This window comes from Rhinolophus ferrumequinum, chromosome 19, assembly GCF_004115265.2.
Source record: "Rhinolophus ferrumequinum isolate MPI-CBG mRhiFer1 chromosome 19, mRhiFer1_v1.p, whole genome shotgun sequence".
Classification (NCBI taxonomy): domain Eukaryota; kingdom Metazoa; phylum Chordata; class Mammalia; order Chiroptera; family Rhinolophidae; genus Rhinolophus; species Rhinolophus ferrumequinum.
In genome coordinates this window covers 18,716,747-18,743,363 of record NC_046302.1, presented here as the reverse complement: position 1 = coordinate 18,743,363, position 26,617 = coordinate 18,716,747, and the positions used below count along the sequence as shown (strand labels likewise).

At 45.2% G+C, this 26,617-nt stretch overlaps 1 protein-coding gene and 1 pseudogene across 2 annotated transcripts in view; one reads left to right on the top strand and one right to left on the bottom strand.

The window, feature by feature from the left end:
• CABLES1 (Cdk5 and Abl enzyme substrate 1) overlaps window positions 1–26,617 on the bottom strand; it is a 107,743-nt gene that overhangs the window by 51,071 nt on the left and 30,055 nt on the right. For both annotated transcript variants that reach the window (XM_033087612.1, XM_033087613.1), the window contains exons 2-3: window positions 9,620–9,691; window positions 4,152–4,244 (exon numbers count right to left, since the gene is read on the bottom strand). In XM_033087612.1, the coding sequence (XP_032943503.1) occupies window positions 4,152–4,244; window positions 9,620–9,691 (165 nt within the window). The remainder of the gene's footprint in view (window positions 1–4,151; window positions 4,245–9,619; window positions 9,692–26,617) is intronic.
• Window positions 10,325–10,616, top strand: LOC117011876 (U6 snRNA-associated Sm-like protein LSm8; annotated as a pseudogene).

Genomic DNA, 26,617 nt, shown 5'->3' with positions numbered 1-26,617 from the left:
CCTGTGATGACATGGAGCCCACTCAGATAATCCAGAATAATCCTGCTATTTTAAGGGCAGCTGATCAGCAATGTCAACTCCATCTGTCACCTTAATTCCCCATTGCCGTATAACCTAACATATTCACAGGTCCTAGAGACACAACATGGACTGCTTTGGGTGCGGGTAAGGGGCCATTATTCTGCCTGACACAACAATAGTAACAACTCCCTCCTAAGGTTATTTCAAGGATTAAAATGTGTATTTCTAAATTCTTTCCATTTTTTCAAGATTTAGTCCTAAAGGCTAAAACTCATTAAAAGGTCTTTCCACTCATTTACTCACCAAACATCCATTGACTTGAATGAATGAAACAAAGCCGATCAAGAATTGAGAGCTTGGCACCCAGTAAGCACTCAATAAATGTATCCATTATCACTTTATGATAGTCACAATTTTATAACCCCTTTTGGCAGTATGGCAGCAGCTACACGAATCCATTTCTTAGTTTGAACTTTCTGAAACCTGTCTTTCTAAAACAGTCTTTTCCAACTATTATTGTCTTTTCCAACTATCAAGTCCAACACGACTTCCCCATTGCCAACCTGTCTTTGTGTTAAGGCAGAAGAAGAACTGGAGTGTGGCAGCTCCCGTCACCACGTTCCCCGCCTGCTAGAAGATGTAACACCCAGCAGGGCCAGGAAAGAACGCATCACACTGTCTGGTTCTAACAGTGGAGCAGAAGCTTCCACTGCTGGGTCTGTCAACTGTGTCCAGGCTCCATCCTTCGCTCCACCTGGCCCACCGATCTGCGGCATGGCTCCCAAAAAACGCTCAGCTTGGTTCTCTGCACTGCAGCCACACACAAAGCCTTCTACTACCGTGTTTCCCCGAAAATAAGACCGGGTCTTTTATTAATTGTTGCCTCAAAAAAAGACGCATTAGGGCTTATGTTCAGGGGAGGTCATTTTGAAAAATCATGCTAGGGCTTATTTTCCGGTGAGGTCTTATTTTCGGGAAAACACGGTAGGTCCCTAATCCAGCCTCACAGAATTAAGGGATTACAGACAGATGAAGATGATTTTTACTTCCAAAAGACTCCATCTCTCTGTGGTTCATCAGAACCACACCTTCTACTGAGGGTGTTCACTTCCCCTTCACAACATGCCAGCTGGGATTTGTCTCACGTCACAGAGAGAACTGGGTGAACCTGGAGCTGGCACAGGCCCCAAGCTTTATTTCTAAGCAGGTATCCTGATATTACTGATCATGAGGTTGACTTGGGTGTTTTGTTTTTTCAATAACACAAGTATAGTCTTTTACCATATTTGGTGCTCAGTTTCTATTATCTTTTCCCCTTTCTATCTTAAAATTGACCACTCACAGTCAGGTCAGATATTGAGTCTCAAGACAGATGCTCCCCTCTCGTCCCGTCAGCTGCACTCCAGCCCTTGCTGAGACAGGAACCCAAATCCTCCTTGAGGCTGGTGCCCCTGTCACACACAACAGTGGGCTTAGGGACAGAGGCACCCTACCATCAGCGTCTTCAGAGCCAGAACAGCAATCAGGTTTGGCCTGCGGTCTGAGAGGCTGGTCTGTGCCGGTCAGAGGTCACAAGGAGACTTTGAGTGGGCAGAAGTAGGGGCTGGAGCAGGGACCGAAACCACCTGAGGTTGGGGGAGCCTGCTGTGGGACTTGGGGCTGTGCAGGCTCTTTTTCAGTCTCTTCCCCGGGTGTGAGAAGAGGCGAACATTCCAGTAACTCAGGCCATTCTGTTTCCAGTCCAGACCTTCAGGCTCTTCAAGGAAGACTTCCAGCCTTCTCCGTAAAGCCTCATTCCTCCCTCCCCAACACGCGCAGGCAGGCCCGAGGCGGGTGCCCTTCTTGTGTGCTGTTGTGTATGCGTCTCAGTCTCTGTAAACCCGAGGCCGGGGAACCAGAGACCCCCGCCCAGCCATGGCTCCAGCCGGTCCGCTCTGAGCGGGAGGATCGCCACCCAGGATCCCTTATCCATATGTCCCTAGCCACCCTCCAGCAGGACAATCTCACCCGGGCTGCCCAGCAGCACTGGGGGCAATTCTCCTTTCCTTTCTCGAAAAGCTGGGTCACATCCTCCCATTCATCAGCTCTTGACCACAATTTCCTTCTGTCCCCTCAGAAATCGTATTTTCTTCCTGGTATCCTCCCGGGTTCTTTCTTTCATCTAAGAACAACCCATCTTTGCCCATAAACCAGAGCACGAACTGGGGGGTGGGGGGTGGGGAAGGAAAGCATCTCCAGTCCTTTCATCTTCCTTCGGCACAAGAAAGGCAGTTCTCACCGAGGCAGTTACAACTGGCCACTTCACAGCCTCTTGCCTGTGGGTCTCACAACAGCTCTAAGAGCTTGCTTTCCTGTCCTAAATTCCAGTTCTCAGATCTTCAGATAAGCTAACAGTCTCTCCTGGCTCCCTCTGAAAATTCCCCAGCAAAACTGCCAGCCACTGCATGCCTTCCTGACTGTTTGTATTGTTCCTGGGTCATGGGTGTGCTGAGGAAAGTGGCTTCATAATGTACACTGGCAATCTCATTAGTCCAAATCTTTTATTAACTACATCCTCTCACTACTGAACTGCGCCAGGCGATTATCTGACTTAGTTATTCTTCACAGCACCAGGAGGTGGGGATACTATTAATGTGGCCCATTCCTTTGGCTTTGTCATTGATTTTATTTAGGAATTAAAGGCTTTCTATGCTTATCTTATGGCTAAAGGGATTATGGAAACAAACACAAATGTAAATAAATAATGAATAATTATAGTAAAAATGGCATGAATAAAGTTTGGATTTGGTAATTAAGAGCCACAAAAGACAAGAAAAACACAGTGGTTAAACAAATACGGCACAATGACTGTAACTGAGCGTAAGGAGGAGAGAGAGAGAATTCAGAATATTTTATTTAACAGATGACAGTTGGGAATATTTTAACGAAAGCTCTGTATTTAAAATAGAAATATATACTACGTAAAAATTACTTGAGGGGGAACTCAATTTTGCTAATCCGAAATCACTGAATAGCCATACAATTGTTCCTCATTTAACTAAGGTTTTAAAAGTACGTATAAACTTCAAGACAACAAGTCTTTAAAAATTGTAGTTGTTAGTGTTATTATTCAGGTTGTATAGTGTGTTTACAATACCAAATTACAGTAATGCTGGGCCTTAATCGCTCCATGAGTCTAACGACTTTTTAGCTCTTTTCATTTGGTATAGAGTACTAGTGGCCTTCTGTAATTCAGGAGATCAAACAAAGCGGTCTTTGAGCAGGACCTCTGCTCTGGGATGGTGTCTACATCTCCCCCATTCAAGGGAAATCACTATCCAGGTCACAGGTCAGTGAGGGGAGCTGCCCCTAAGGGGTATAGAGGGGTACAGAGCACAAGGGCACCCCACGAGGTTTTGGAGCTCTGTTCTAGTGCTGCCCTCAGGCTACCATGAATGGACTGCGCCATTCAATCACAAATATGCCAGCGATAATGATTCTGATCTATTTGTCACCAGAATAGTTTTAATATCAAGGTCCTATAAATTTCAAGTGCGATAATTTTCATTTAATAGCGCTTTCCAAAAGAGCAACTGAAGCACTGGAGAAACACACGCTCCAGATGTCAGCAGCCCAGGAATTGGAATTAGTGCCCAAGAGAATCTGCTGGCAAAGTCGTGATTCTACTCTCCTAAAGAGTCATCAAAGCTAGCACCAAAACCAAGTTCATCTGGTGGGACAGTTACTGACCAAGGCACACAGCCCCGGTGAAAAAAGAAAACAAAACCCAACAAAGCAGAACGAGAAGGGCAAATAACCCCCCAAAACAAAAACTCAACTGTTTTTCTGTTCAAAGTTTTCTATAAAAATATAGTTTATAGAAAAAATTCAGTTTGTGGTTAATCTGATAAATCTCACCAAGCCTGTGGTCAATGTTAGGGAGCATTATTTCCTGTAGACTTCTTTGGAGGATTCTGGTGGGAGTGGGGTGGAACTAGTCTGGGAAGGTTATAGGAGATCCTGCTCATCTTCACAGCATGGGCTTCACGAGGCTGAGGTCGGGTCATTCAAACAATCTCCTCCTCCCTTCCCCACTGGACGCACCCCTTCCTACAACCAGGAGGCTGGCAAGCAGCTGATAAGTGTAGTACCTGCCATTCCTCGTATCATGTTGCCGCATATTCTTGATAAAATGAATCTTCTTAAAGTTCTTTGGTCTGGGTGATCCTGAGAGAGTTCGACATCTGAAAAATAAAGTCATTTCAAAAACAGTCAGTGGCCCGCTGGACAGCTGAGACATCTCCACACAAAGACAGGAAGGAAAGACCAGACAAATGGTTTGAGTCACCCCCAGGATAATGAGACAACATGGCTGGAAGCAAGGAAGCTTGAAAAAAAACCCAATGACAGACAACTTCCTTGATAATACTGATAATAATTTATATGGGTCTCTGAAAAGCCAGCTAATGAAAACTATTGTCCTCAGTTACAATAATATAACCTACGTGGATTCCAAAGACATTATTCTTACTTGTCATCTTAAAAAGAATCCTCCTGTATCAACACACGTACCGGGGACAGAAAACTGTATATTTAAAAGATTTAAAAGATGGTAAATTTAAAAAAACTTGGAGAGGAAAAACACTGGAAAATTCAGTTTCAAAAGCAACCCCAAATCATTTTTCTTCCGTAGCCATGCTCTGGCCTGACTTACCTAGACAGCTGTTTCAATTCTCAACGTGACTAGGCCTGACAGTCACAGCTTTACTTTGAATGAGAATCAGAGACGTAGCTAGTGGCTGTTTCTTTTCTTTTTAAAATAAATGTTAAATATTTTTTGAATAAAATGACTTCGATTCAAATTATTTCTTTCTGGAATATACAACATGTGCTTGCACTACAGGAATGACAGAAAAGACCACAGGCTGAAAAGATCTTATCTGTGTATATTTTTTTTCCCAAAGTTACCTGGCAAATTCTAAGTTACACAGCTGCAACAACAACAAGGGGAAAAAAGCAAAACCCAACTCAAGAGAGTCTGAAGTTGGGTGTTTTCTTTAAAAAGGCAGCTGTGACTTTTCTATTTTGGTTTTTGCTACCAAATTTTTTTTTTTTTGTTTACTTAAACTTTTCTGACCATGGACCCTACGCCCAAGGGCTGATCCTGCCATCGGGATACTCGAGAATGTATGCTTCAGAGAGCAAGTTCTGGAAAACAGTGCCCGGCTTCCCAAAGCCACACTGAGGTCTGGACTGGGGCCACCTTTCAAGTTCAGTCAGTTCTGAGCTTTGAGGCTTCAGGTACAAGAATAACAAGGTGACCCAACCAGGAGGCAGGTGGGGTGTGGGAGCAGGTCGGGACACAGACGGGGGGAATGGGCAGGGTCACAGACCTGCAGAGCAAATCCAATCTTTATAATCCCCCAAGAGTCCAGCTCAAGGAAAATTAGGTGATACCCCTCGTCCAGACCTCAGGACGTAGAAACCCCCCAAACCCACTTAAGCTTACCCACCCTCTAGGAAGGGCCAGTCTTTCCAGAAGCCTTTTCCCAGAGAGCACTGAAAAATATTTTTTTTTCACAAAAAATAGCACCTTAAAATGTAATTTAACTTGAAAATAATCACATTGAAGTGAATGACTGCCTACCAAAGCAAAGACATGACATCAGATATTTGATGCCTTTCATCAGGAAAAGGGGGTTCCCATGGCCTTGGGTGTAGAGGAGGGAAAGCCCCCCTTCTAGTCATCTCCACTACATTCAGGACAAGGTCTGTATTCGATGTCTGTAGCCCACATGGCCCTGCAAGATGCCTCAGCAGAAACCATGGTCCTCCCACTTTCCTCCCCCAAACTCACCAGAGACCCTGATTATCATCACTAGTAACATTCCTTCCCTGGCGTTGTGAGGATTCGACGTCACGTATACAAGAGCTTCATAAACTGCCAAGTGACTCGTTCAAATACAAATACATACATTCACGCATATGTACACACATGTAACTATTCATATACACATTTCAGGTGTGGTGAGTAACAGACCATTAGCTACAGAGGGTACATGTTTTGTTAACTACTTGCCACCGATGTTGTTAAAACTGCAGCCCTTAACAGGGTCCTGAACTTTCGGTTTTAAATAGATTCTTTTAAAGACTTGCAAAGCCCTGCCTCAGGGCATTTATCAGATGCGTCCTGTGGACTTCAGGCAGAATTTGAACAGGGGACAGCACCCCTCAATCTCACTCCCCACTGCAGGCTTCTAAACCCAAATTTAGTCTTCTTGGGGTTCAAGGGGATAGAGCCTCCCTCTGCTTTCTTGGGGCAGTTCTCTGCAAGCAGACCCAGGACCCCAAACTGCCTCACTTCTACCTCCAGAAATGACTGCTCAATTCTGCAGGCTGCCTAACATCCCCAACTGTCTCTGTCACACACAGAAGAAGGTGCTAGAAACATGTACTCACTGGAGCGAGGAGAACCTCCGAAAGAGTAAAGGTATGCTTCCCCTGGTTTCTGGACAGGGCCACGTGCTCAGAGGTGTCCTCACACCCTTACCCTACTTCCCATTCAAAAGCAGATCTTCCTGGGCCAGCCAGGCTGAGGGCCATGGGCCCAGAGCTACGCCGCGAGGGGACCTTCCCTCTCCTACCGCAGTGGTGGAAAGCTGGTACCAATCCCAGCCCAGAGGAGGGAGGACCCCAAGCTGCTCTCTGCCATCCGTGCCTGAAAGCGAGGATGCTGCCTTTCAGGTTTGAGGACAAAAGTCCCTGGGTTTCTACAGGATCTGGAAGTTAGCAAAAGAGCCAAAGATGGCTCTCAGCACCAGCAACCCAGACAGGCTGGCATAGGTAGTGATGACGGTCACATTTGCTGCATATGAGCTGAGGATTTCCTGGATACCTAGAAGGCATATCCTAGGTCCTTATTTCTAGGATACTAGGTAACCACCAGGCAAGTTGAACACTCCTCAGTCTATATATAAACTCTCTCCTTGTAAATGTCTGCTTCTTGGAGTTCTAGGTGAATACAGGAAACAAACTTACCTAACAAACTGAGAGGCACAAGACTTTTCAAAAGAGTGGGTTAGGTCAATATCAGCAGGCAACTCTGTCTGGGTGGGCCACTAATCTAGCCCTTTGTTCCTAGAGCCGTTTGTTACCTTACGTTTTTTTAAGCATTCAACTAAACCACCAGGGAATCTAAGACACGCTTTAAGAGAATTGTGGCGTTAGCAACGATTGCCACGGAAACCAGAAGACTGAGCGCTCAGGTTGAATCAGGTTAAGCAAAGAACAAATTCATTTCAAAGCCACCTGCATTAAAGTGTAAATATTCATTTAAAAACATACATTTTAAGTGATGCAAAATTAAATTAGGTTAGAATTAAATTAAAAACTAATTTAATGAAAGATTAGCTCTTTCTTGTTAGCACTGATTACAGGATACACTTAATTATGAAAAAGGTTTTTAATAGATGCCTCCAGCCATTTGTTCAATGTGCTGAGTTTAAAAGCAAGTTGGGCTAATAGCCTTCCGCCCCCACAGTTCCCAAAATACTTCAGTGTCATTAATGGTACATGCATTTCACAGAATCAGGAAGCTGAAAGGACCTCAGAGATCAGCCAACTTGCCCCCTCCCATTTTATAGGTGGGAAAACTGAGTCCCCAGAAAAGTTAAGCGAATTTCCAAGGCCATGGAACTAGTAAAAAGAATCAGGCCAAGAACTCAGGTCTCCCGACTCCCAAACTAAGCTCCCTTCCTGCTATGCCATGCTGATTTTACTTCCTAGGAACAAGTAGTTTTCTAAGAAAATATTTTTTTTAATTCAAAAAAATCCATTTGAGGAAATAAAGGCTTGTTAAACTGCCTAAATTCCCTTGATTTCTGAGGGATTTTTAAATTTTATATTTACACAAGATTTGTTGGAAATTAAGGACAATATTCTGTTAGAGGTGGATGAAGTTGTAGCTGAGGCAAAGAATAAGCCATTCTTACTCTGCTCGTCTGTGCTCAGAGGCCTGAGGGGTAGAGGCAGAAGACCAGCATGGGCAGATTCTGAGAGGAGGGTATGAATGTGGTGACAGGACAGGGGACCAGGAACGCAGTGCCCAGCTCCTCCCCAAACCCTCATTAACCACCTAGAATCCCTGAGGAGGGAGTAACATTTTTTTTACCTGGTTTCCTTGGCTCACAGCTACCACATTGGCTTCTCGTAGCCTTTTGAAACACCAGAGGCTTTTCAGCTGTATTCATTGATTTTCCTATTTGTGGTACCTGCTCAAATGCCAAAGCCACTGGGGCCACCTGAGAACATTTCTCCTCCACTCTTGCTGATTACTTTGGACCAGAGCCAGCCCTCTAATTTGACTTTTAAAGAGCATTTTGTGGGCTCCTTCAAGGAAACAGCCCTTCTCCCAACATTTAATAGTGACGGATATAAGAACACTTGCACGCAAGCTACCTTTATCATGCAGCTACACGCCTTTCATCCTAGGATGGGCCCAGAGGTTACGTACGTTTCAAAAGACTTCAAAAGTGGAAACTGGACTGTCTGGCCCTGGCTGTCTCTTTGGAATGATGTTATTGATGAGATTCAGGGTCACCTAACACTTTGGAATAGACCCCAGGCCTGTCTATGCTTCATCCAGGAGGTCTGTGTACAAGACCTAGAAGTGGGGAGTGAAGGTCCTGGCAGGGAAGGAGCCGGCTCCAGGGTGAGATACCTCCCTCCACATCAGCACCTTCCCAGGTTCAAAGGGAGGAGCCTGGGGCTCCAGAGTCCTAGCCAGAGGCCACAACACAAGGGACGCAGATGTGGGTTCACAGAGGAGCTGCTGTGAGTTGAGGGGAGCACATCTCCCACAGGCCTCCCCCTGGTCGCCTGCCATGCATGCCCGGGTAAGCCACAGCGTCCCATCTTGCCTCAGCTGCTTCTGCAGGAAGGAGCCCCTCCACGCAGGCCAACCCTGGTCGGGCTGCAATGAGGACTAAAGGGGATGTGTTGGATGAGTATTGTGTCCTCTGTTCAAGGAGGGCCTGGTTGGACCATGGTGCAGTTGGGCAGGGCTGGGCGAAGGGTTGAGGGGGGCGGGGGGGAAGCAGCAGAGAGGTGCAGGATTAGAGGAGAAAAAGCTGCCAGTCAGAGGCAAGACACAGCTCAGCAATTTCTGTCACCCAAAAAAACAGATGCCTTGCAAGCACTTTTGTAGTCCTCAGGGAGAAATGGAGCGCTTTCAGCCCCAAGGGAGCCCTCACAGCTGTCCTAAAGAAAGTTGCTGGCTACACAGTGACATCGTGGGTACCTCCTAATGAAGCTCAAGACTGTGACACCTGTGCCAGTGCACTGGGGAAAGCTGGGACAATGATGAGCTCTTCATCATGCAGCAGCTTTCCAAATTAAAGGGAAACAGGACCCAAAGTCACAGGCAGACTGGAAAATACATACCTGGAGTTTAATAGTTTTCTAGCTCTAAGGGTCCTCAGAGTGGGGATTTCTAAACAATGAGTCTGGGCATCAGAGGGTCATTTTAAAAATTTAACTCTGTAGATCAGAGGCAAACTTTGGCTGCCACCTGGTACTGCAAACCATTCATATACGTATAAACGTAACACCAAAAACTTACCTCCGTAGAGGGGCATTCTCTTCAATATCTTCCAGGGTCTCCAAGGATGATCTCTGGGAGATGAGGCGACGTCTGCAGAGAGAGGCGCAAAAACTAGGAGTTAAAACTGCATTGTAAAATGGCGTTTCTGTACATCGAAGACTGTTCTAAGAAATAAAGTCCATTAAAAATAAAAGATCGGACAAGAGCTGTCTTTAAGAGGCTGCCATGTTCCAGCTTGCACCCTGAATGCCAAGCCCATCTTGCCTTGCTGAATTCTGAGCGTTCTCCTTAGCTATAGGGCTGCTCTGTGGTGATTCAGGAAGTGACTGATCCTTATTATGCTGTAATTTCCCCAAAAGACAAAAAAAAAAAGACAAGGTGCCTCTTATAATATATGACTTGGGTACTGTGTGCAGTTTTCCTTCAAGCGTTAGGTCATACAGTTAAGTATTTACATATCAGTGGTCTGAACCAGATTGACTGATAAATATTACATTTTAAAACCATATTAAATAAAATCTCAATTAGGACACAATAAAATCCTTAGGAGGCAATAAAAAAAAGTTATGGTCTCTGGATGGTCATTGCTGATTTCCAAAGCAATTAGAAACAAGGAAGACATTCCTTTGGGAGAGTTTCTCAGAGACCAGTAAGAATAAACACTGTGGAGCTCGGCTTGTCGCCTAAGCTGCTGTGCTGCCCGGAGTGCCCAGGCTTTGCATCATGATGTCCGCTCTGGAGAATTACATCAACCGAACTGTCGCTGTTATTACTTCTGACGGGAGAATGTTGTGAGAACACTGAAAGGTTTTGACCAGACCATTAACTTGATTTTGGATGAAAGCCATGAATGAGTGTTCAGCTCTTCACAGGGAGTAGAACAAATGGTAGTAGGGTTATACATCGTCAGAGGTGACAATGTTGCAGTCATTGGGGAAACTGATCAAGAAACAGATTCTGCACTTGATTTGGGGAACATTCCAGCAGAACCTCTAAACTCAGTAGCACACTGAGGAAGAATTACATACATTGAACATCTGTACATTTTTGTACAGAAACTGATTATTCTGAGGATGATGCGAGGAATTTTTATGAATGTGTAATCATGCAATTTTGACTCCATATTGATTCATTTCATTATAATATGTAAATTAAAATATTTTTACATTTTCTTGAATAAACATTTTTTTGCCTACATAAAAAAAAAAATATACTGTGGCACGGTTAAGCAATACATTAACTCTATCAGGCTGCTAAAGAATTGCAAATCACCTGCTAACACCTCCTCAATCTAGTTTCTTTTGCTGGACTCAAATAAGAATAGGTCCTAGTTCACTGAGACTATCTGGTACAGGGGTCAAGGTGGGGTGGTAATAACTTTCCAGGAAATTCGAACAAAGACCATCGTTTCATAGTAAATGATTGGCTGAGGGGGGGAGACAGAAAAAAATCTGATTGGATCTTTCTTTACCTTGAAAAAATGGGACTAAAATTAGAAGGATTAGTCTACTTTGACCAAATTTGGGGTAAGAACATGCAATTATAATTATGCTCTAATTTATTCTAAAGAATATTAAAAAGAGAAACGATTTTGTTTTTCTTTCGTGGGTACTTTTTCTGACCAACTACCCTGACACCTTTTGCTTTATGTTTTGCTTTTAGTAAGACATCAGAAAGATCATTTTTTTGCAAACTATTCAAGGGCTTCATCAATTTTCTAAGAGCTTTTCCTAATCTTTAATTCAAATGTTTTCTGAAATATTCATCACACACCTTCCTCCTTCATCAGTGAACTGGTCTAATTCTCTCAGACCCTAATTCGTCAAAGTGTGAGATTCCAGAGTTCTCCAACATCACCTTCAGCGTCTTCATGACATACTTCTGCAAGATCTGCAGTTTAACTCTGCAGTTAGCTTACACTGAATTCCCATTTCTATAGTATTGCCAGATTTCTAGCGGTCACCCAGACTTGAGACAATGGCTGTGGGTAGACACTGGTCTTACTTGTAAAGCTGCAAAGGGGCCTGAGTGGGCGGAGAACTGATTTTGCAGGTGGCCAATTCATTAGGAAGCAGGACTTGCCGGTGTAGCCCTGTGACTCCGGGGCTAGGCTCACCGACCGAACAGCAGCCTACAGCTGTGGCTTTGAAGCTTCCAGGCCATCAGTTGAGGAGTAGCACCTCCAGGTCCTAGGTCTGGTTGGTATGAAGTCCCAGCAGGACGGTGCATATGCCCAGTTAGTCACATACCTACCTGTCACAACTCTCAGGGGCAGGTACCCCCATGCTACTCAGCCACAGGACAGGGCAATTCTACAAAGGAGCACGCATGCCAGGTTAGACTGACTTGGATTTCAGTCCTGGGGTTTGGAAGCTTTGGAGCCTTAAAAAACTTCTCTTAATCCTTGAGACTCAGTTTCCTCGTCTATGAAATGGGAACATGAGAGTAACTAAGAAACAGAGATTAAAGGCAGCTACTGGGTTTTTGATTGACACTCCAGTTTCCTCCTGGAAACTGGGGCTGCACCCTGACCTGCCCTTCCCACTGTACTGACCAGGATCAGGTTGCCTGTCCTAGCTCTGTCCCTTCTTCCAGTCCTAGCCAGTGGCACGGTTACCCCAAATTGTCTTGTGTACGAGCCTACCTGAGACATTACTCCTTCCACACCTGCACTCCCCTCTAAGCATAACTAACTCTGTATGTCACCTTTGCTGATGCACCCGCCACCTATAAAATTAGACACCCCCTGCCCCAACCCTCTACGCACTGTTCTCGCTAATAATACCAGTGTTTCCTCCGCACCCAAAAGATAGTGATTAAAATATTTACTGTTTTTCTCTGGATAATGTTCTGAGTATTTTAAATCAAAAGCGAAATATTGATTTAGGTATTTAGGTATGCATACCTAGATTGTCATTAGAGATAACTTGCATCCATAGGTAAAAACAAATGTATAGGTTTCAGATCCTGGAGATCTCAACAAATTCTGTCAAACTTTGAGCCTTCCTGAAATACCATTTTAGATAGAATAGAACATTTAGATATTTAGATATAATAAATATTTAGATAGAACAATATGGCACAGCATAGCATTTCAAGTGACCAGTACATAGACAATTTGCTCAATAGATGTAAATAAATGTTTTGCTCCATAAGCAATTGTACAACTCCAGGGAGTCCCCTCCTTCAGTTATCCTAGCAGAGGGCCACTGGGAAGCTCTTTGGTCTGCTCCTCGGGCAGTAAAGATACAACCCAAGGCCCCAGCAAAGGCCTGGCAGATACATCCTCTTAACACATCCTGCAACCACGGCCCTGACCACACCAGCTGCAAACCTGGTCTCCTGGAAACACAAAGCTGACCTGGGCTCGACTCCTAGTCTCAAGGAGCTCAGAGTCAAGAGGGAATGCATGGGACAACCACCAAGGGATTCCATTAGTCCCTCAAGCCCCTCTGGCATTTGGAACTGCCCCTCACTCCATCCCCAACTACCCCAGGAGCAGCGTGGGGAGCACTCCAGCTGAAAAGGCCAGCACATCGCATGGTGAACACACGAGGCCCCTGCCAGGCAGCCTGGGACGCCACAGGCCCTCATGCAACATTCAGACCATGGTGTTCACCCTAGAAAATAGGTCCATTCGCAATAGCACACAATCTGACCATCTCCCTATCAGACAGGAGAGGGGTGATTATTTAGAAAATAACCCAATTAGAATGTCTTTCTATACATTTTTAAAAATTTGCTTTTTAAATGCAAGTACATTTGATACTCTCTTCATGAGTTGAACACTGGTAGATTCACACACTCACGCACGCGCGCACACACACACGGACACTTATAGTCTGATTCCTTAAAGGGAAAAAAAATCCGAAACCCAAATGCCCACCTGTTCCTTTAAAGTCGGGAGATGTGCTTCCCTTCTTCGTGAATAGAACCAAGCAGTACACTCTTTAAAATGGAGCTACAGAGTTTGGAAAGAACCACCACCAGTCATTATAAAGAAACCGTCATATGAACACAGAGATGCGATGCGTGCCCTTTCTATATAAAGTAAGGATTTGTTCACTGCCACAAAGGCATGCTCTTTGGTGATAACACGGTGGTGGTCATCTCTGCCCCGTGCCACCTTGCTAGATCCTTCCAAGGAATGTAACAAACTTTCGCCTTGCTGTCTATCCTCACAAAGCCCACAATGGAAGAGAAGGATAAGGGCAGGTGGCCAACCTTCACCAGGCACTTTTCACCCCACAATCTGATTCACAAACAAAGTCTATTACTACACAAACGCTTTATTACCAGGACAGTTAACAAGCACAGGTCTGCGTATTTTAATGACGGACAAGAATACTTAGCTTTCGACCAAATAGCATGCCCCCTTATTAACTAAGCAGACATCCACTAAGAGACAGACAGACCTCAAAACAGAAGCATTATGCGCCGACATCATCAAATGGACGAGCCTGTGTCTGGTCCTCATAACTGGGAGTTCCCTGTCTTGTCTGACAATTACAATTTGGGCCTTTCCACACCGGCCAAAACCACTTTAGAAGCCAACGTGGTTCATATCAATGCTCACATGTAAGTCAGCCTCCCGAAAACCTCCAGGCTCATTTTAGAATATCATCTTTAGAATGTTCAGCTCTGCCTGAGCAAGGAATTGGTAATCCATGAAATGACTGTGTATCTGGATATATACACTTGGACCAAATTAATCCACTTATCATTCGGGCTAATGGTTCATCTGCCACTGCAAGTTGCTGTGTGCTCCGGGGACCCAGGGCTGAGCAGAGCAGTCATTATAGTAAATCCACTTACACTGAAAGCTTAAGGAAAGGTCACAGGGAGACGAAGAAAGAAAGAAAAAAAATCACACAGAAAAGCCCATTACAGGAGAGACAGATGACTGGATAAGGCAGGACCCAGGGCCAGTATTTCTAAGGTACCTTTAGGCACAAAAATGTCACTGACTCCATTTTCAGAGCAGGAGCAGGGACCAACCATCCACACTAACTGATCAGACAGAAAATGGGCCCAGTGGCCTGGCCATCCTGAAAGCTGGCCAAAGCCCTGTCATCGTCCCAGTTGACAACATTCTGGGCCCCCCAAGAGAGTGTGGGGCAAAGAGGAGCTATGCTCAGGGCACCGTCGTCAGTACTTCTGGAAGAGGGATGTCTCTTCTTAGCCTGGTAAGCAGAGTGGCTCAGAGAGAGGACTAAAGTGGGCAGCGAGGGGAGCACGTGCCAGAAGAACCTCACCAAAGCTGGACTCTGAGCTGGCTGTTAACTCTGCTGATCAGTGAGGCCAGAGCAGGGTCATCCTGGGGTCCAGTGGGGCCAACTGCTCAAGGCCAACCCGCTTATGGGGTAATCTGGGGCAGCAGCTTGGCCGGAAGGCCAGTGTCAGACCATGGGCAACACAGGGGACAGCTATAGCCTGAGTTAGGATCAGCATGTGACAAGGAAGGTGACCCCTGGCCTCGGCATCAAATGAGGAAGTCAGATTAGGTCAATGGTCTCCACCCTGGCTGCATGCTGGAACCCCCAGGGAATGCTAAAAATCTTTCGGAGCAAGACAGGCTTTGACAGCAAGAAAGGACCTTGGCCATCTGGGCCAACCATTGCTATCCTCACAAAAAGGCAATTTTCTATGTGGCTCTAGTTCTCTCCAGGCAAGACGCCCCCTTCCTGGCTGTAAGACGGGCCACTGGAAGGCATGATTACTTCTTCACAGGTGTGAGGGAAGCGAGGCCATGATGGATACCTCAATGACGCAGGTAATGGGTGAGCTGAGGTTATGATTACCTCAGATCCGCTCCGTTATTATGACAAAAAACATAAAAATAACTGATTAACTAGTCACGAGACACCCACACACTTGTAATTTATTTACTTTGTTACTTACATCTTTCTCCCAGTGAGCATCTCCCTCCTCCAGACAAAACTGAACCACACTAGACAGTGAGCTGCTCTCAGGGAGGGACCCAGCTTTCCTCACCTGTGTAGTCCCAGGGATGGAGCACACTTAGCAAACAGTAGGTGCTTGATCAAGGCTAGCCAAATAAACTAATGAACTCACTCATCAGGCAGGTGGGTGTCCGTGGATTTTCCAAGGGAGTGCCTCAACACTTTTCCACACACACAATTACTAGTGGACCTCTCTCGTCAATACGAGTTCCCACGCTAGTCACCAGAAACCCAGAAACCATGCCCAGAAAGCTTCCCAACGCCTCACTACAACAAGAAGTACAGGGAGGCAGCGGACCCTCATCTAGTGGAAGGAGCAGGTAGGAAGAAGGGATAGTCCCTTCCAAACACAGCTGAGCAGATCACAGGTATAAGGTGTGATCTGTGTAAAATGGGTTTCTTCTGTTTAAGCTTAGTAAACATTCATTTTTCCAAATGGAATTTTTTATATATTACTGTAAAAAAAAATTCAAACCGGGAAATAAAGTAGAAAACTGAGGAAATGACTGCCAACCCCAGTGCTCAGAGAGCACCCTATGAGATTTTGCTGTATATCCTTTTGGATTCTTTCCTAGCTCCGCATCTACTTATAAATGTAAATATATATTTATTTGTCCATGATTAAAACTGTGAAAAGGAAAAGAAGTGTTTGCCTCTTAAAAACAAAGGCAGTCAGGAAGAACACCGCTGTGGGACAAAGCTGAAATCTGGCTCCACTGGTGGTGACACTCACAGCATCTGAGCAAGACAGAAGAATGGGATCTCAGACAGACAGCAGCCATGAGAGAACCTGGGTCCTCCCCCAGGTTGGGAAGCATTCCCCAGGGCTGGGTACCCGGTTCTCTCCACACCTTCTGGCTATGGATGAGCTAGTAAGGAAAGCAGTCTGCCCAGAGGGGCCACACTTGATTGCTCACAGCACCAGTTAGGGAGGTGGGGGATCAAGGACCACTGGCAGGATGAGGACTCCATCCTCACCCTCGAGGCCTGGTCCTGATGACCACAGGTCCAGCAGCCTTCACCATGTTGAGCTTCAGGTGTGGGAGAGGTGGCCCGAGATCCTTCTAGGGGCTGGCGGACTATCAGGGCATACACAACCATCCCAGGTAGAGTGGGTGCTGTGGGGCCATGCGCAAGGAGTCAGGGCTGGAGAGCGAGCAGGCCCACTTCAATACAGAGAACAAGGGAACCTTCCACGTTTAGCCTCCTTTTCTGACTTGCAGTCGCAAAGCTTCCAAGAGGCCTCATGAGGGCCTAGCAAGAAAAGGTGTGGGGGTTACCAGCCTAGAAAGCAGAGCTGGCCTTTTGAGCAGGTAGAAAATTCCCTCGTAAAATGTCATAAAACCTCATCCCTTGCTCCTTGTATCCCCACATCACAGACATAGTCTTTTGTTCTGGAAATAGTTCAGCTCAGGCAGAAAAGGTGGTCTTAAAAGCAGGATATAAATCTGTAACTTGTAGACTGATCTATTATACCATGTGTCGTGCGGGAGACCCTGCTCGCTGTGCCATTTGTCATACGAGGCGGCCTGCAGGGTCTCTAGTCCCACTCCCCACATAAGAAGTCCCACTCCCCACATATGTCTAGGCCAAAAAGGAACACCCACAGAGCCATAGATAGGGGAGTCATACCGCTATAGTCTCACTGGAGGCTGGATCCACACGACCTGCTGTCCGCTTCTCTGCCTGCTTGCCAACCGACCGACCGACCAACCAACCAACGCAGCCACGGCAGTTATGTCAGTGGCTAACTGGCTAACCGGTTACAGCAGATGGTCAATTAGCCACAGCTGACGGCCATCTACTACCCGAGTCAGCACCTTTCCACGTGAGGCCGAGAGCCTGGAAACTGCTCTCCAGGACTCTGTCCCCACACCATGGGAACCTACTACTAAACGGAGCCCTAAAGAGAAGGACCTTTATACATCCAAGAATGATACTTTCATTGATGTATCTTCAGTGAAAATGCTGGTTTTCAAATACCAGACTCTCTTAAGGCCAAACACACCTCTAATTTCCCATGGTTATTTCCACCATTTCTCTAACACAGCTTTAAGTTGTTGACGCCACAGTATCATGAGCTTGCTCTCCCGATTCAGCAACAAAGTTATGATAACTTTGCTCATTGTTGGGCAAATCTTACAGCCTCGATTCCAGAAGCTCTTCTAAAAGCAAACTGTTTTGCAGCAATACATATGTGTTCACAGATGAAGAAAGAAAAGTCAGCTGTCACCTCTTAATAGATACTACGTAGAGTCTTAAAGCAAAAACGCCCTTGGCTTCAGCCTGAAGACATGTTCAGTAAATACGTGCTTAGTTCTGCTTTCCACAGATCTAAAGCTTTGTCTAGCAGCAACGGTGCTGATGAAACCGAGGGTGGCCCTTATTTGCTCACCTGGCAATGGCTGCTTGTTAGACTGGAGGAAATTGCCAAGGAGAACCACGGGATCTGACACTGCACTGGTAGACTGGCTGGGCCAGGTCATCAGGCTGGGGCGACCAGCAAAGGACCCTGTCTAGACCCACAAGCCCCTGCAATGCCTCTAAGCAAGAGCACACAGATGTCTTGCTTTTGGAAGGAAAAGCCTCCTTTCCCCATGGCAGCTTATGTGCCTAAAGCCAGAGCCATACCCAGGATACTGACAGAAGCAATTCAAACTCCCCAGCAGGTCACATGGGTCTTCCTCATAAAGGAAGGAAAATATGATTATCTGTAAGAAAAGGAAGGATGCATAGATCAAGAAACAGAGAAAATACTAGGAAACTGACTTTGAATCTGGGTACGTTTCAAAGTCTCCAGCTAATGAATGAGGTAAAAATCAAATTAAAATCAACACACCAAGAATGAGCCAATCAGCTTGTTTAAATAAGATCTATTTCTACATTTTTATATGGAGGTCAAGAAAGCAACTCTAAATGTTTACAGAGAATACAAAGGCACTCAGCTTGCCTATGTTTACTTTCCTTTTAAGGTTCTCATCAGACTTGCCAAATTCTGGAAAACCAAGGTGTGAGGTCAGCTCAGTGTCTAGGGCTTTATTAGCAGGATTTACAAACTGGCCAGGAATTCACTCCTCAGATCTCCCTGCCCACTGCCGCCCTGCTTAGCTTACAAAACACCCTTTCCCCATCATGTCACTCCCCAGTTTGAAGATCCACAATGATTCCTTCTGGCAAGAAGTTTAAAATTCTCTGACAAAGGGTTGGTCAGAAGACAGCAGCAGACACAGCACACCTGGCCATCCTGAAGGTACCTGCCCAGTCTCTTAGATGGTCCTTGGGGTATCAGGAAATAAAGGGGCCATCCCAGGGCCATGGGCTGAGTGACAGTGCTGCATTCTAATTCTTACTCACTCTCATGGGGTGTGGGGTGGGGGGGGGGTGCTTGCCCTACAGCTGGAGGGAGCAATTTGACCAAATGTGCAGAACTGCAGAAACCAAAAGCAGGTGTACTTGTTGGGGGAAAAAAGTCAGGATCCAGAAAGGTATGGGGTTTTGTGCGGCTGATGAGGTAAATATGTCATGCAAGGTCCCGCTCCCGGCGGGTGGACGCAGAATATGGTGAGGCCAAAAAAGAACAACAACGGAGCCATAGACAGGGGAGTCATACCACTATATTCTCGATGGCAGGTGGTCGAGACACAAAAGCAAACATCCGCCAGTACCTGAACGAGGGCTCTTCCTACACCCCAGTCTCGCTGGCCACCACGCGAGACACAGGAAGTAGGATCAACACGATCCTCAATGTAATCTGCTCGCTAATCTCACTTGCTAGCTACAATCTGCCGTCCGCTTCTCTGCCAACCAACCAACCCCCTAGCATAGCCATGGCAGTTATATTAGTGACTAATGGTTAACTGGTAACAGCTGATGGCCACTCAGCCACAGCGGATGGCCATCTGATTACAGCTGATGGCCATCTAATAACCGAGCCAGCACCTTTCCACGTGAGGCCAAGAGCCTGGATACTGCTCTCTGGGACTCTGTCCCTACAAAATGGCATTGTCCTTGTTATAGAATATGCTGGATACCCATGGTGGAGGGACAAGTGGGAGCCAAGCCAGGACAGGGTGAGGTGGGAAGGAAACACGAGCAATGGAAAACCACTCAAAATAAAAGGGTTGGCTTCATCCTGGAGAGAAAAGAGCCCTGTCCAACTAATACCATGTTTCCCCGAAAATAAGACTTTACCGGACCATCAGCTCTAATGTATCTTTTGGAGCAAAAATTAATATAAGACCCGGTCTTATTTTAATATAAGACCCAGTATAATATAATATAATATAATATAATGTAATGTAATATAATATAATATAATATAATATAATATAATATAATATAATATCAGGTCTTATATTAATTTTTGCTCCAAAAGACGCATTAGAGCTGATGGTCTGGCTAGGTCTTATTTTCGGGGAAACACAGTATAACCAATTCGAGAACTTGGAGGCCAACTCATGTATGTTCTGGGTGAGCATCAGAATTCAAGGAATCAAATCCAGGTGTTCTCTGTGAAAGGGATTCCCTGAGCCACATAGTGAGGGTGGCTGGGAATCCAGCACCTGGATCTAGAGTTTAAGGCCAGGACAGACCACGTGTGGAGGGTGTGGAAGGCAGAGGAGGGCACCCGTGAGCTCAAAGGAGAGCCCGATTTAACTAGGAAGAGGCAACGGAAATACGTCCGGGAGAAGGAGTGACTAGACCAGCATAGTTCAAGGGTTCAAGGGATAAACCCAGGATGGACTTCTTACACACATGCTCAACAAGATGAGGCTAAACAGGATGAAACACCAGATTTCTACAAGGCACAGAGGAATTCCCTGAAGCCAAATCAGGGAAGGAGCCAATGGGAGCCAGGAGACAGCCAGGCCCCCAGTCAAATGGCTAGGGGTCTGTTCTAGGAGGAGCTGGAAAGACCCCCAAGGGCCAAATGAACATGTACAGATGGGTGAAGCTGAGGGCAAGCACAAAAATATGCATTGCATAAGAGCTTGCACACATGTGTGTGGACACTTATGCAGTGTTTCCTTCTGAGACCAGAAGAATAAGGGAGGTGCCAGAACACCTGCAGGGCTTACGTAAGGGTGCAAAGGTGCAGACACAGTGGGCTGGAGTTGCTTCCTTAGACAAAGGCTGATTGAAACCTGTTCCCAAGCTTTCTGAAGCCCACAAGTACCTGAGTTATAGCTGATAAATCCACGGCCTCACTCATCCCCAGCTTCTTTAGGAATCCTGTTTCATCCTGGACCCTCTTCTCTGTGCTCAGCATGGGACCATCTCTTAAACTGCACCCTGACAATGGGCCGAGAGCATTGGTGACCTCACCTTTCTTTCTCAATCATTAGGACTTGCTGGTGCTTTCCAGGAATACATTTGCATTCTGAAGACTTTCTAAGCCAGATAGATACACATTTATTTCCCATTAGAAAGCAAAATGAGGGCTCTCTGTGCCCTGCTGTAATGGGTTTGCAGAACAAAGACTGGAGATGGACAAGAGGAAGCCAAACCCTGACTAGACATGAACTCCTCTCCCTGCTCCCCACTCCGGAAAAGCTGAGATGTCAGTGGAAACTAATTAGAACCAGCAGGGAGTCAGGCAGGAATGGTTTCTTCCAAGTAGTTTGTTTGTTTGTTTTAAATAATTTTACCAAGCTCTACTTTTTTCCCCCACTTCTTCCGCCTCCCAGCCCCACCCCCACCCCATCCCCCACTCTGGTTCGAGCCGTTGTTTCTCAGTCGTGTAGGACACAGCTCCCTGGCCCATGCTGGTATTGTGAGCCTTGCTTTCTCCTCTGGCTGAGGTAGTCAGTCACCGCTGACAGCAACTCAAGGCAGCTCTCACCGGCCACCGGCCGCTCATTAGCCCACAGCAGCCCACGCCAACCTCCAGCTGCTCACAGCAGCCCAGCTCCAGGGAGAGGCCATTGTTCACAATCTTAGCTGTAGAGAGGGCACAGCTTACTGGCCCATGTGGGAATCGAACCCGCGACCTCGGCATTAGGAGCACAGTACTCCAACCACCTGACCCACGGGGCCGGCGCCTCCAAGGGTATTTAATGGGACCTTCCGGATGCTGCCTTACAGCATAATTGCTCCCCTAAGTTTCTCCCTTGGTTTCCAGCATGATGTTTCTCTGTTCCAAAGGGCCTTCAAAAGAAATGGATTTTGACAGCTTGGAAACAGCATGTAATAATTTATAGCAAATTTGGGATTGATGGGGTTTCATCAATCTTTATTTTGTAGTTTTTCAGATTCACAATGGCCCACGCTCAATAGCAGCTTATGAAAACAAAGATTGATACTTACTTTTCTATCCCCCTTCAATCAACAATGTCCCTTTTCCTACCAAGGAGCCCAAATGATTTCATTCCTTTCTGGAAGACTTTTAAAAAAAAAAAAATCATAGTTTCTCCTTGGCCACTGATGTTTATTCCCGTTATTATAAACTGAATGGGACTGGGCACAGCTGAATAGCTGGACTCATTAGGGGTTTATGGGGTAAGGAATACACCAAGGTGGACCAAATCTTAAAAAAAAACAACAAAACTCAGAATCCACTTCGCCAGGTCTTCATCTACCCAAATCCTACCACCCTCCTAAGGCACAGTGAAGTGTCACCTGATCTGCGAAGCTGTCCCTGACATTTTCTGAACTCCTACATTTGGTGTCTTTGCCATAATTGAAAATATTCATATCTTGCTGCTTGTAGAATAGTTGATTTTATTCTTATTTTATCCCCTGTATCTCCCACCTGACTTCAAGTACTGTGAAGTCAGACGTCTTCCCTTCTTTAAAACCCCTTCAATGACTAGCATGTTACCTTGTCATAGCAGATCTCAATAAATCCTTAAGTACATACAGCATGGACAACTGTTCGCAACTACAGCTAGCCCACGAGGGGAAAGGATGGACCACACCAGGGAGTCAGATTAGCACTGCTCTGAGGGACTCTTCTAAGACCCTCCGCAAGCCAGCATAAGCCATAAGCCCAACCCATCTGAGGAATAAGGTCCAAAACCAAAGCTGGGACCTCAGAGATCACCAGATCACTGATATTCACTTGTTTTTTGAGTGTCAGAATATTATTTCTCAGACTAAATCTTATTTCAAATCCCAAATATAAAACACATTTGAATAATTATAAATTTTATAAATCTGAATGTATAAAATTTACTTATAACTCAATCACTATTAGAGCAGTGAAGCTATTTTGATGTACAAACAAATCTGAAACCTGGAGTATGGATGACATGTCTCGTCTAAGGTCAATAACAGCTTCTCATTTATTTCTTTTGGTCTTGGTTGTACAATAAGGAGATGATCCCAACTGACACAGATAAGTAGGTGCCTATGGTAACCATTTTTTAAACATCTCAGGAGCCAATTTAATTAAATAGATGTGGCAGGTGAAGCTTAGTTGCAGAAAAATCAACTTACTCTGGCAACATAAGTTAATAAATGCATAATTAACATATAGATGGTCATCAGTATGATAGGGTTTGCTATAGCACACGACTTAGTTTTTTACTCCAGTTTTAAAAACACTTTATATATAACTATATATGTATATAAGTATATAATATATACGCATGTAAATTATACCTCAAAATGTTAAACATGGAATTACCCCATATGTCCTGTAATTCCATTCCTAAATATAATTCAAGAGAAATGAAAGCATACCCACACAGAAATTTGTACACAAATGTTCACAGCAGCATTATTTACAATAGCCAAGATGTGAAAACAACTCAAATGTCCATCAACTGATGAGTGGATGAATAAAATGCAATATTATTCAGCCATAAAACGAAATGAAGCACTGACACTTGCTATAAAATGGATGAACTCTGAAAACATTTGCTAAATGAAAGAAGCCAGTCACAAAAGACCACATAGTGTATGATTCCAATTATATGAGCTTCCCAGAAGAGGCAAATCCATACAGAAAGTAGATTAGTGGTTGCTTAGGGCTGGCTGTGGGCAGTGGGAGGAATGGGGAGTGACTGATAATGGCTGGGGGGGGTGTCTTTTTTGGGTCATGAAAATGTTCTAAAATTAGTGGCAATGATTTCATGGCTTTGTCAATCTACTAAAACCCATTGAATAGTGCACTTTAAATGGATGGTGTATGAATGATACCTCAATCAAACTGTTAAAATATTTATATGATATATAAAATCTACATATGCAAGAAAATATATATATTGGAAAATATACATAGTGAAAATGAATCAACTATTTGTAGAACTCCTAAAGCCCTTACTGAGATCTTTATAGCTTTAGACAATACATTTTTGATTTCAAGACGCACTCCTCATGCCACCATTTCTGTGATGTCTATAGAAAATACATTTTTGAAAACTACAGATTGGTTCCATTTCTTTTGACTAGAGCTATGGAAACTGAGAGCTTGACTGTCCTACTCATGCCAGAGCTAGGTGGTGGGGGAGCAAGGATAGGGCCCAGACTATCTCACTGCAGAGCTGGTCCCTTTCCCTTCTAGTATGGGTTAAACTGGTATTTTCTGGGGATGTTTCCAGCAGCAGGCACCAGGTGAGAACAGAGGTGGTGGATGAGGGGCAAGGCCTGCTCACCACTTTCACCCGAGCTTCCTTTTCTCTGATCATCCACTTGGCCTCACGTGCTGCATCACCTAACACCTGCCCACTGCCTGCCTGTCATCCCTTTTCTCCCCGCAGGGCAAAAAGGGAACCTCTTTATTGCACACATCAAAGTGTTGTTTGTTTGGAGCTCTGAGACATCAATTTCCTTAACTTGCCGTTTTCCTAGCCTCTATGTCAGAGATACCTGCAAATTACTCCCTTCTTATAAAGACTGATATGCTTTTCTAGGATAGAACTCCGGACCACCTTTGGGCATCCAAGAAGCAAGAAGAAAAACAATATACCTCTTTGAGCTTCTGTCAGACTCTGGGGAGGTAGTTTAATTTTTTAACAGCTCATTGAGAGCTCTTTGAAAATATATTATTAGTGCATCTGCCTCACAGTATACATAATGAGCAGGCACAGCTGAGGCTTATGCAGGAAAGGTTTCCAAAGTGAATGTGCAGCATGAAAGCTGTGCCTAAAGCCACATGAATATTCACTTAGATGTAATGTGGATCCAACTGTTGATTGGATTCTTTGACAAAAGCCGATCCCAGAGGTCTGAACGGCCCCTTTACGCCAGGGTGTGGGTGTGATACCGCATGGTTATTGTGGGAAATAATATATTCTTAAAAACCTGGAAGGTGGAGGATATACTGTTTTCAACCAATATTTTCAGAAAGCAATGCACTAAAATAAATGCAATCGACTGCCATTTTATTTTCCGAAGGATGGTCAATGGTGTCATTCATTAGGGCAGGATCCTTAAACTGGGGTCCCTGGACCTCCTGGGGGTTCTGTGCCTCTTCTAAAATCAGACGCAGAGCATTCGTGTGTATATCTATGTCCATTTTTCATTCTTTTCTAACAGTACATGTGATCCCAAGAAAAGATTAGAAACCACTGTTATCAGGCAAAGGATGGTGCTAACAGGGGTAGTGGGGGGTAACGGGGCAGGGTTCTCGACCCAATTCCGTCTCTATTATGTGACTTGAAGCAAGTTGTCATTGCAATCACTCTTATCACCACATATACACACGTAGTGGTCCTAGGTCTTAGGGATACCAAGGAGAGTACAGAAATGTAAGACTTGGTCCTTGTGCTGTGTGGCTCATGACTTAGTATGGAGACAGGGCAAACACAGCTTTAAAACCTTTAAGATTTTGGTTAAATACTCACAGGCCAGAGCTTGGAATGCAGTCAAGCTCTGAGCCATGCCCCGTTCAGCAGGGATGCAAGGCGAACAGGATGTGGCAAACCAGAGTTCCAGTGAGGGTACATGTGGCAGGTGGGAGCCCAGTGAGGATCACTGGAGATTTGGCTCTGCTCTGAGGGGGCCAAGCCCAGGTGGGTAGGGTTTCAGGGGGTGGCAGGAACCTTGGAAAAAAGCTGAGGGACGACTGTCAAAGCAACACAAGAGTAGAAGTGACAGCCCTCTCCGAAAATTGGGTAGATTCCTAAAAATTGCCAGGAGAAATAACACTTTGATCTGTCCAAAGAGAAATAGAGAGTAGCAAAACAGAAAGACTGTAAAACTTTACCAAGAAACGGAGGCATGAATAAAGAAAGCAGGGCTGACAAGAAGAGTATATGTACCCGGGGAAGGTTCAATGCACGTGAACTTTCTCCTCCACCACCTGGAACAGAGCTCACCAGAATTATAAACTATCATTCATTCATGCATCCATCATTCATTAAACACCCACAAGGTACTGCGGAATCAAGGATGAAAAGAGCATCGTCTCTGCCTTCAAGAACAGTCTGGTGGGGAGACACATTAAAAGAGAATTAGAAAAATGAAGAGTGCACTGATACATGGTCCTACGTGTTGTGGGGACAAGGGAGGACCCCAGACCAGCCAGGGTGGGGCCAAGGAGGAGCAAATCAGAGAAGGCTCCCCGGGTGGTAGCTCTGGGATGGACTTGGGAGAGCACTACTCCAGGTGAGAACACACACGGCCCAGGTTACGTGTTGGCAAAGCCCACCAATGATGTACAACACTACCCTCTCATCTCTAAATGGAAGAGCAGACTCTCACCTTCTCTGAAACCAACATATATGGGAAAAGGCCCCTCAAAGTGGTCCTTGCTCCCTGCTCAGTCTGAGATTTCTGTTCCTCGATTTTGACATGTGTCCTTTGAAAGTGAAGCTTGTCATGCGTCAGGACATGCAAGCTCACTCTGATCTAAACTGTGCCTACTAAATTGGCTCCACAATTTAATGCCCCATAATCATCAAGAGCCCATTTTCTCAGGTCCATGAAAACCTAGCAGTCTGGCTTTTAAACTAATAAAAAGCATAAGGGGCATAAACAGACCCAAGCCCCACACCATGCTGTCGAGAAGACTTGTGTGTGTGGTCTTGAAACCCAGAAACACAGAGCATAAAACTTGGAAGCTCCCCTGCCACCCAACCCTCCTCAGGACTGAGCGAAGATGTGGAAA